General features: G+C 44.9%; 1 protein-coding gene across 4 annotated transcripts in view; it reads left to right on the top strand.

The window, feature by feature from the left end:
* The first annotated feature begins 7,560 nt into the window (after window positions 1-7,560).
* LOC139576633 (histone-lysine N-methyltransferase NSD3-like) overlaps window positions 7,561-11,376 on the top strand; it is a 34,341-nt gene continuing 30,525 nt past the window's right edge. For 3 of the 4 annotated variants that reach the window (XM_071402925.1, XM_071402926.1, XM_071402924.1), the window contains exons 1-2: window positions 7,561-7,894; window positions 10,080-11,161. In XM_071402925.1, coding sequence (XP_071259026.1) covers window positions 10,124-11,161 — 1,038 coding nt within the window. In that variant the 5' untranslated portion in view covers window positions 7,561-7,894; window positions 10,080-10,123. The remainder of the gene's footprint in view (window positions 7,895-10,079; window positions 11,162-11,376) is intronic. The other variant, XM_071402927.1, reaches the window with a different exon arrangement.

Genomic DNA, 11,376 nt, shown 5'->3' with positions numbered 1-11,376 from the left:
CGGCCATCATTCAGGCACACCAGGTCTTTAACTTCTATCAAATTTTCCATCACTTGGCCATTTCCATCCATCCATCCACCCCCAGAGCGTGTTGTGAACATTAAAATCCCCACATATTACCTTACTTCTATCCTGGCCCTCCACCATCTCCAACTCTTCTAGGTCTAATACCTGACACATATTATAGTAGTTCACTACCATATCTCCTCTCAACCACATCTCCACATATTCCTGTTCAATACCTTTGCCTAGCATCCTGTAGGGAAGTCCTTGCTTTATAAGGGTGGCACATCACCCCTTCCCCCTACACCTCTGTCCCTATGTATTATAAACTCCACATTCGGTTTGAGTCATGTTTCCTGTACACAAATCACATCAGGCTTAGCTGGCATATCCACAATTAACTTATTGAACTCATGCCCATTAGCCAACAGGCTTGGAGCATTCCATTGTAGTACTACCACCATAACTAAGATCCAGTAATACATGACTCCACCCTCGGCTGATTGAGGTCATCGTGAACCTCCCATGTCAAGCCTGTCATACTCAGATGTCTCCTAGCAGCATCCACTATTAGCTTAATCTTCTCCGTTTTAGACTTTACTTCAGCGGTGCTGTTGATAACTCCTGCTAAGAACATCACCAGCTTTCTCTTATCTATGTATACCTGCCCCGTAATCCCCGATCTAGATGTTCCTACCCATCTCTCTGGACCTGGACCACCTTCACTGCCTCCGCATAAGACACCCTTCTCTCTACTCTCACTTGTTGCACCTCCACTGCCTGCTTCATAGCCTCACACCCACTATATGCCACATTATGAGCCCCCTCGCACAGCTGCAACACTTCGGTTGTACACCATCCCCATATTTCCCCATACTCATGCTCTCCTCCACACCTGCCACATCTCTTTTTCTCTTTACATGCTGTTGCCACATGCCCAAACCTCTGGCATTTATAACATCTTAAAGGCTTCAGTACGGTTACTATGGTTACTTTATTTTGGCAGTACCTGGTCCTTGAAGTGTAACAGTATAGACGGGCTATCTGCCCTAACTCCACCCCTTATTGCTTGCAATCTATGAACATTCACTAGAACGCCTCCTGTCAAATTGTCCCTTACCTCTTGAATGCTAATACTCACAGGCACTCCTGTTATCACCCCTTTAATCCACTGCTTCCCTGCTTGATCACTCCAGCTGCTCGACACCACCTTACACTTCCCTACTTGCTCCACTCCGAGAGCTTTCTCCCTCTGCGTCATGTCCTTACAGAACACCAACAAACTCCCATCTCTTAACACTTTAGCATTGACAACTTCCCCAATACTCTTTTATCACAGCCATCAACCTTATCGGACTCATCGCCCCTACTCCCCCTTCCTCCCTAAACTTCTAAATTACTTTATGCTCCTCCTCACCTCCATGCGTCTTATCTTGCCCTCCCTCGGCACTTTCTACCTCCGAACTGCAGCTAGCGTTAGAAACTATGTTGCTCTCCTCAGACTTCCTTTTCTGCCTCCTCTCTACCTCCATAGACCTCTCGCTCCCCTTCAAACCCCTACTCCCTTTCTCTCCCGCTTTCTTTTTCTCTTTCTTACTCCCTCCTTTATTTGTACCACTATACTCCATACTTTCATCACTATCACTATCTCCTACCATCTCTAACCCAATCACAGCCCAGCTGTGCCGAACCGCCGCCACACCGAGTAAAGTTTGATTGCTTGTTTTTCCGCTATTTCTAACTGTTCACACAACGTCGCTTCCGTTTAGCTTGCAAAGTGGAAAACAACCCTTTATACAGTAGCGCCTCCCTGCACGTCCCACAGACGTGCCCATCGAAGTCATTCCATGAAACGTGAACATTGTAAATTACAACTAGGCCTATTTGATAACCAATTTTTCTTGACCGTAGTATTCCTGTCATTGGTCAATTTGCCCATAACCCACTGGGCGCACACTGGTTGGATCAGCATTGTTTCCACGTCATTTCAATTAAATTACGTTGAACCAACTTGAAATATATGTTGAATTTAGGTCTGTGCCCAGTGGAAAGCTACTATAGTTATACAGTATAGCTACCAGAGGCGCAACTTTCACTGGGGACGGGACATGCCTCCCCCACATTCTGAAATTGCATTTTTGTCCCCACTAGTTTAATCATTGGAATGTGATACAAAATGAGGCAATTATGTGCTTTAGGACCATGCGGACGCCTCCGAGTGGTCGGGTCAGCTGTTTGGAGTGTTTATCCGACTGGATAAAAAAAGATATATATATCCTCCCTACTTCTGAAACTGAAGGTGCGCCACTGATAGTTACTATACTATGCTCTCACATTTCCAAGTGTTCAATGTTTGCCTATTGAGGTACTGTAACTAAAGATGGTTCAGTATGAAAAGTATGAAGATGGTTTAGAAACTCTGCCGTAGCCTATGTTTTGTTAGGTTTAGTCATAGAGTTAGTTGTATATAGGACTCTTGTGCCCAAGAGCCAGTTTTAGCATGGGCAGCGCCATTGAGGACTTTCACCATTTTGAAGTAATCAACTGGGTGGGACCACTGAGATATTTATGAACTGGAGATCGTTTCCAAGATGACAGACTGTTGTTTTCAACGTAATCCACTCACGGTCACATATGCTGTTTTGTGGTGGTTGCCATCTGCTAAACAGAGACGATAAAGTCTGCACACTCAGTGCGCACTGGAGTAGCAGCGACATCATCATCCAGAAACACGACAAACATTGAATGAATATAACATTTTAATATCTTCAGCTGTGAGTGATGGGAAAAAACAAGCATAGCGCTTGCAACGTCAGGGTTATGGGTTCGATTGTGGGTTTGACCAACTGGCAAGTGTCTTCACTGACAGTTTCAACCTCTCCCTGACCGAGTCTGTAATACCTACATGTTTCAAGCAGACCACAATAGTCCCTGTGCCCAAGGAAGCGAAGGTAACCTGCCTAAATGATTACCGCCCCCGTAGCACTCACGTCGGTAGCCATGAAGTGCTTTGAAAGGCTGGTCATGGCTCACATCAACAGCATCCTCCCGGATACCCTAGACCCACTACAATTCGCATACCGTCCCAACAGATCCACAGATGACGCAATCTCAATCGCACTCCACACTGTCCTTTCTCCCACCTGGACAAAAGGAACACCTATGTAAGAATGCTGTTCATTGACTACAGCTCAGCGTTCAACACCATATTGCCCATGATTCTCATCACTAAGGTAGGAACCTGGGACTAAACACATCCCTCTGCAACTGGATCCTTGACTTCCTGACGGGCCTCCCCCAAGTGGTAAGGGTAGGCAACAACATATCTGCCATGCTGATTCTTACCACTGGGGCCCCTCAGGGGTGTGTACTTAGTCCCCTCCTGTACTCCCTGTTCACCTACGACTGCGTGGCCAAACACGACTCCAACACCATCATTAAGTTTGCTGACAACCCAACAGTGGTAGGCCTGATCACTTACAACGATGAGACAGCCTATAGGGAGGAGGTCAGGTGCCAGGAAAACAACCTCTCCCTCAATGTGAGCAAGTGAAAGGAGCTAATCGTGGACTACAGGAAAAGGCAGGCCAAACTGGCCCCCATTGAAATCGACGGGGCTGTAGTGGAACGGGTCGAGAGTTTCAAGTTCCTTGGTGTTCACATCACCAACGAACTATCATGGTCCAAACACACCAAGACAGCCGTAAAGAGGACACGACAACACCTTTTCCCCCCTAGGAGACTGAAAGATTTGGCATGGGTCTCCAGATCCTCAAAAAGTTCTACAACTGCATCATCGAGAGCATCGTGACCGGTTGCATCACTGCCTGGTATGGCAACTGCTCGGCATCTGACCGTAAGGCACTACAGAGGATAGTGCGTACGGCCCAGTACCTCACTGGAGCCAAGCTTCCTACCATCCAGGACCTATATACCAGGTGGTGTCAGAGGAAGGCCCAAAAAATTGTCAGAGACTCCAGTCACCTAAGTTATAGACTGTTCTCTCTGCTACTGCACGGCAAGCGGTACAGGAGTGCCAAGTCTAGGACCAAAAGGCTCCTTAACAGCTTCTACCCCCAAGCCATAAGACTGCTTAACAATTAATCAAATGGTCCCCCCCCCCCCCCCCCCCCCCTTTGTTTTTACCCAGCTGCTACTCGCTGTTTATTATCTATGCATAGTAACTTTACCCCTACCTACATGTACAAAATAACTCAACTAACCTGTACCCCCGCACATTGACTCAGTACCGGTACCCTCTGTATATAGCCTCATTATTGTTATTTTTATTGTGTTACTTTTTATTTGACTATTTTTACTTTAGTTTACTTAGTAAATATTTTCTTATCTCTTTCTTGAACTGCATTGTTGTTTAAGAGCTTGTAAGTAAGGTCTACATCTGTTGTATTCAGAGCATGTGACAAATAACATTTTATTTTATTCCCACGGGGACTAGTACGAAAAAGTATGAAAATGAATGCACTCGTAAGTCGTTCTGGATAAGAGCGTCTGCTAAATTAGTCAAATGTAAACGTAATCCAGATCATCATAAGGGATCCACCAATTAATTATACTTGTGAGTAAACGTTCCATAACTGCAGGTGCCAGTACATCACCAGCATTGGCTTTATACCTGTTCAAACAACACACTCTAGGGGGCAGTATCCATCCTTTCAGTTTGTTTACCAACTCATTGAAGTAGTGATGGGCATTCCGGCTCTTTTCAGTGGGCCGGCTCGTTCGGCTCAGCTCACCAAATAGAGAAGGCTCTTTTGGCAAAATTAAACATTTGCATTTAATGTATAACTTTTTCATGTGCATATAAATCTAAACATTCAAAACGAATACAATCTGAACAGAATATTGCACCATATCAAAGAAAAATAAATAACAATTTGCAAAACTGCAGCATCCCACAAATTGAAATAAATGTAAAAAAGAAGGATGCTATTACACATGTGCATTTAAAGTATAACTTTTTTAATGTATATAAACAAAGTGCATATAAATGTAACAATTCAAAACGAATACAATCTGAACAACATAATAATAGAATATACACCAGAAAAATAAATAACAATGTGCAAAACTCCAACATCCCACTTAAAACATTAAACTGGTCCCTATTTTCTCTCTCTTCTTTATTGCCATGATATAACCAGCAGCACACAACAATGCTGACCATATTTTGCTTTTATGAGAGAATTGCATTCAGAAATGCAAGCTGCATCACTTTCGAGGGGCTGATGCGGTTTCTTCTCTCAGTAATTATTTGTCCCGTTTTCGAGAAGACCCTCTCAGAGGGAACGGATGTGGCCACTATGCAGAGTCTCCCTGTCATGACTTAAGTAAGCCGTGGGTTGACAGAGGCCTTGTTCTTCCACCAGGATCTACAGATCTTTCAGAACGAATGTGTGTGCGCTTGAGCATTTAGGCCTATATTATTTTATTTATTTTTTTGTTCTTTGAATTAGTTAATTCTATTCATTTAAATCTTTTGATTATTCATATCTTAATTTTTGTAAATTTTTATAAATAGATTTGGCTCTTCTGATATGCGAGCTGGCTCCCAACGTTCATCTACAAGAGCCGGATCCATTTAGAGCCTACTCGTTCGCGAACGACCCATCACTACATAGAAGTTGTAAAAGAAGAAAATTGACTACTTCAAAATAGAGATGGCCTCAATAGAGCTGCCCGCGCGCTCACAGACACCATCATGGGACAGATACAATATTGCAATCTCTATACAACTCTATTGGTTTAGTAAACCACAGAGCTTCCTGTGCCCTTATAAGACCAATTATCCATTCACGCAATAATTGATAGGGGCTACCTGCCGCTACCATCTTATCATCAACCGACATCGGTTGTTAAATAAACATTTCAAATCAAATCAAATCAAATCAAATTTTATTAGTCACATACACATGGTTAGCAGATGTTAATGCGAGTGTAGCGAAATGCTTGTGCTTCTAGTTCCGACAATGCAGTAATAACCAACAAGTAATCTAACCTAACAATTCCACAACTACTACCTTATACACACACAAGTGTAAAGGGATAAAGAATATGTACATAAAGATATATGAATGAGTGGTGGTACAGAACGGCATAGGCAAGATGCAGTAGATGGTATAGAGTACGGTATATACATATGAGATGAGTACTGTAGGGTATGTAAACATCAAGTGGCATAGTTTAAAGTGGCTAGTGGTACATGTATTACATAAAGATGGCAAGATGCAGTAGATGATATAGAGTACAGTATATACATATGAGATGGGTAATGTAGGGTATGTAAACATTATATTAAGTGGCATTGTTTAAAGTGGCTAGTGGTACATTTTTACATAGTTTCCATCAATTCCCATTTTTAAAGTGGCTGGAGTTGAGTCAGTATGTTGGCAGCGGCCGCTAAATGTTAGTGGTGGCTGTTTAACAGTCTGATGGCCTTGAGATAGAAGCTGTTTTTCAGTCTCTCGGTCCCTGCTTTGATGCACCTGTACTGACCTCGCCTTCTGGATGATAGCGGGGTGAACAGGCAGTGGCTTGGGTGGTTGTTGTCCTTGATGATCTTTATGGCCTTCCTGTGACATCGGGTGGTGTAGGTGTCCTGGAGGGCAGGTAGTTTGCCCCCGGTGATGCGTTCTGCAGACCTCACTACCCTCTGGAGAGCCTTACGGTTGTGGGCGGAGCAGTTGCCGTACCAGGCGGTGATACAGCCCGACAGGATGCTCTCGATTGTGCATCTGTAGAAGTTTGTGAGTGCTTTTGGTGACAAGCCGAATTTCTTCAGCCTCCTGAGGTTGAAGAGGCGCTGCTGCGCCTTCTTCACGACGCTGTCTGTGTGGGTGGACCAATTCAGTTTGTCCGTGATGTGTACACCGAGGAACTTAAAACTTTCCACCTTCTCCACTACTGACCCGTCGATGTGGATAGGGGGGTGCTCCCTCTGCTGTTTCCTGAAGTCCACAATCATCTCCTTTGTTTTGTTGACGTTGAGTGTGAGGTTATTTTCCTGACACCACACTCCGAGGGCCCTCACCTCCTCCCTGTAGGCCGTCTCATCGTTGTTGGTAATCAAGCCTACCACTGTAGTGTCATCCGCAAACTTGATGATTGAGTTGGAGGCGTGCATGGCCACGCAGTCGTGGGTGAACAGGGAGTACAGGAGAGGGCTCAGAACGCACCCTTGTGGGGCCCCAGTGTTGAGGATCAGCGGGGTGGAGATGTTGTTACCTACCCTCACCACCTGGGGGCGGCCCGTCAGGAAGTCCAGGACCCAGTTGCACAGGGCATTTGTAGTCTCTTATAATTTATGTATTTTCACAATGAATTTTCACCAATAATTTGACATTATATGAATTGGCCTAATTAACCTAACCTAGGCTAGATTATAAAAATATTTGCTTATATTTCACAGCATTAAATTTTTTATTGTTTCTTTGTAGGCCTACATATATTTTTATGCTGCTGCTTTTCTCCATGGAATGGAACTACACATCCCGATGTGCTCCTGGTTGTGTGACCCCCCGCCAATCGAGAGCGTGTGATTTGGCGCTGAGCGAGACAGACAAGGCCCAAAGCAGGGTGATTTTGTTACAGCTAGAGGAAGAGGGAGCAAGTGAAATTAAAATACAGAAGGGGCGAGATTTATACATAATTCCCACCAAGGTTCCGCAAAAATACTAGGCCCCTTTAGGTTCTACAGCCAATAGACAAGACTTGGGGACCGAGCAGTGGCTGTACATTGCCCCTATTAATGAATTGCGTTAGAAACGGGAAGGCCTGCACTCTGTCCGAATATTTTTTATTTGATCTCTTTTTGTAAATTGCTCAAAGAAGCGCAGATATCTGGTGTATGTGTTTAGAATGGGACACGCTGAAGGTATTGGCATTTTTATTTTACTACATCTCGCGATTCAGCATTTCGTTCTACGTTCTCTCTTGTTGATAATCAGCTTGCTGTCATTATCGTAGCGGTACATTTAGTCGTGTAGATTTAGGGTATTGTTATATCCTCGGTTTCTTCACACGAATGATTGATGTGTTTAATCACGGTAGACAATTTTGTTTATAGGTGCAATGGCAGCCATATTGGTAACAATGTATAGCTTCGTTTGCCATCGTGTTTCTAGTCGTCTGCATTGTATTGAAATGGCAACAAATCAATGTGTTAACATTGCGGCCGTGTCAGAATACAAGAACATCATCTCGGCTTTTGATACGTGTTTTTATATTGACAAGCAACATTATATTTGATTTGCCAGTGTTCATGCAAGCTAGCCACGCTAGCTAACTTAACACATAGCATCAGAACGATGCACAGCACGGCTGATAATGATGCAGTTCAATCACTCAGTGAAACAATGTAACGATAATTCAGTCTTGTCTGTGCATCGTTTTCCTCAATAAAATGACCCCAGTGGTACGGTGTCTCAATTCATGTATGCAAAGCTGGACTGTGTGATCTACATAACTTTTAATATTTTCATCCAGCAGCTGTGATACATATTAATAAGTTGTTTTCCCGTATATCACCTTGTGAATGGCAGTAAAGGCTGCTTAATCTGAATCAAATCAAGGTTTAGTCTACACCAAAAAGGACATATCGATTCAAGGTTATTTTGTGCATATAACAAAGTTCTGACACTTTCTATTTCAATATGACACTGTTCAATTTCGGAATCCATATATTAATGCATTATCACTGTACTTCTTTCTGTCTTAGCCAGGGCATGGTCATCTTGGTCCTTAGGCTACCCTGTCACCCCTTTACACCCAGAGTAGTTTGACTTCTGGGTGAAATGCTTTAGTGCTTGCCTATACCGTAATAGTACATTGCATTGATTGGTGATGTTTAAGATCCAACAATAGGATTTCTTTAAAAGTGAATTGAAGGATTTTCCCTATTTTGGCAGAGGCAAAAACAAATGCATTTATTAGTCCAGGCAGTCTATTTATACTGTGTGAACGGACCAGGGAAAAACTCTGATACTGTAGGCTGTCACTGTAGTGTACCCATATAGGCGATCATGAACTGGTTTTTCCTGATCGGGTCAGAATAACTACAACAGAGGTCAATTTTTTCATAGCCACAGCATTGCCTATTACCTAGCAATCCATTCCTTATGAGTTGTGCAGAGCTGCTAATTGTCTGCTGTTTGAGTAATGAGTTGAACTCTTTGGCTGTGTTTACACAGGCAGCCTATAATTTGGATTTTTTTCCCCACAAATTGGTCTTTTGACCAATCAGATCACCTCCTTTGCCAATAATTGGGCAAAAGATCAGAATTGGGCTACTTGTGTAAACACAGCCATTGGCACACTTGAGGTTGGCTCTACACCACTGGCAGGGATCTATACCATTATACAGACATTACACAGAGATACAGTGGCCCCAGAGATGTCCATGGCAGCCTAGCTCACTCAGTCAGTGTTTCCCAAAACTGGTCTCCCCGAGGGGTAGACAAGCTAGCTCAACAGGGGTTTTGAGACATGAATCTGTAATGACAGATGTTGTAGGCCTGTATGTCTTTAAGACATTTTTATCTCATAGCTAGCATGATGATCAACATTTTGGTCATCTGTACATGAACATTTACCAGTTGAGTATAAGCGCACGAATAACAACTATTAAATTAATGTGAATGAGAGATGACCAGCCTTAAAAAAAACATGGGCAATAGCGAAGCATTCAGCAGACCTGCTTTTAAATTCAGTGCACACTGTGCAGGGAACACTTAGGTCTTATTATGGGAAAGACTGGAGATTTCTAGTATGTAAAACTGGAGATCAGTTTCATTATTTAATGTAGGAAGGGGATATAGCACAAGCTCTCCTCAGAACAGTCTCTTCCTTACCAGTAGGATTAGATTAGAATAGACAGTTCAGTTATCATACTGTATGTCACTTTATTTCTCTGACTGTGATGATTGATTAAATGTTCTTACCTTATCAAAAAAGAGAGATGCACAGTTGTAGATCTGATTATGTTGTCTTTCAGTCATCATCCTCTCCATTTCCCCTTAACATCATATCAACCCCTGTCCTATATCTTGATCCTCCTCCAGGTCCAGCCAGAGAAAAGGACAGTTAAGGATGCAGGAGCACAACAATGGATTTCTCCTTCTCTTTCATGCAAGGGATCATGGGAAATACAATTCAGCAACCCCCTCAGCTCATTGACTCAGCCAACATCCGGCAGGAGGGCGCCTACGACACCGGCAGCGATGCGGGCGAGGACGGAGCCCCCTCCTACGACGCTGCCCTGGAGGCAGAGTTCTCCTACCCGCCCTCGGCCTCCGAAGACATGCCACCGGTCTCCAATGGTTACCCCCCTGGGCTGGGCCTGTACGAGCCCCAGGCCAAGTTCTCTATGTACCCCCAGTTCCCCAACGGCTCGGCCAATGGCTACGGGGCCACCCGGGGCTATGGCGAACACTGCCTCATGCCTGGGGAGGGAACGGTCCTGAGGGCTCCTGTCCTCCAGGAGAGATCCCCCTCCCCTATATCTCCTCCACCTTCACACCACCCCCACCTCCATCACCCTCACCACCACCATCCTCATCACTACCACCCTCAACTTCACCCACACCCCCACCCTCACCCACACAGCCCTCCACCCCTGCCCTCCCAACACCACCTCAGCCCGCCACCTCACCGCATGTCCCATGTGCTCCCTCCTCCCCCGTTACTCCTGCCCTCCACCAGCCCTCCCCCGTCCCTGCTGGACAGCACCCCCTCCTCCCACCCTTCTCACACACCCCCTGCTCCCTCCATCGGGGTCCTGAAGAAAACCAGCTCTCCAGAGATCAAGCTAAAGATCATAAAGACGTACCAGAACGGGAGGGAGCTGTTTGAGTCTGCGCTGTGTGGAGACCTGCTGCAGGAGTCCCAGGCCAGCGAGGCCTCCCAGAGCCACCGCAGACACGAGAGGAAGAAGGAGAAGAGGAAAAAGACCGTCAGGGAGCAAGAAGAAGGGCAGGACCAGGAGCAGCTACAGGAGGGCACTGTAGGGCTGGCCAGGGACATCCAGACCCAGCTACAACTCCAAACCCACACCCCGGCCCAGACCCAACCACAGGAGCTGCCTGTGGGGCAGACAGAGAAGCCACAGAAGACCCCCATCAAAGCAGAGCCCGAGACACCTAAGGTATGTGTTGGTTTGCTGCTTGTCTGTCGGTTGAGGTCATCCAGTTAAATTGAGTCACTATTCAGTACTAAAAGAGTAACTGTTTCAACAGTTTCAGACATCAGACAAAGAAATGAATCAACCTATTGTTGCTTACGCCCATCTGATTCTTTTAGATCTACAGAAAGTGTCTTGGGGGTAGGGCATGACTCCTGTCACCTACTGAGTGTGCTTTT

The sequence above is a fragment of the Salvelinus alpinus genome, chromosome 5, assembly GCF_045679555.1.
Source record: "Salvelinus alpinus chromosome 5, SLU_Salpinus.1, whole genome shotgun sequence".
In the NCBI taxonomy this organism is placed as follows: Eukaryota; Metazoa; Chordata; class Actinopteri; order Salmoniformes; family Salmonidae; genus Salvelinus; species Salvelinus alpinus.
This window is presented reverse-complemented; position numbering and strand designations above follow the sequence as displayed.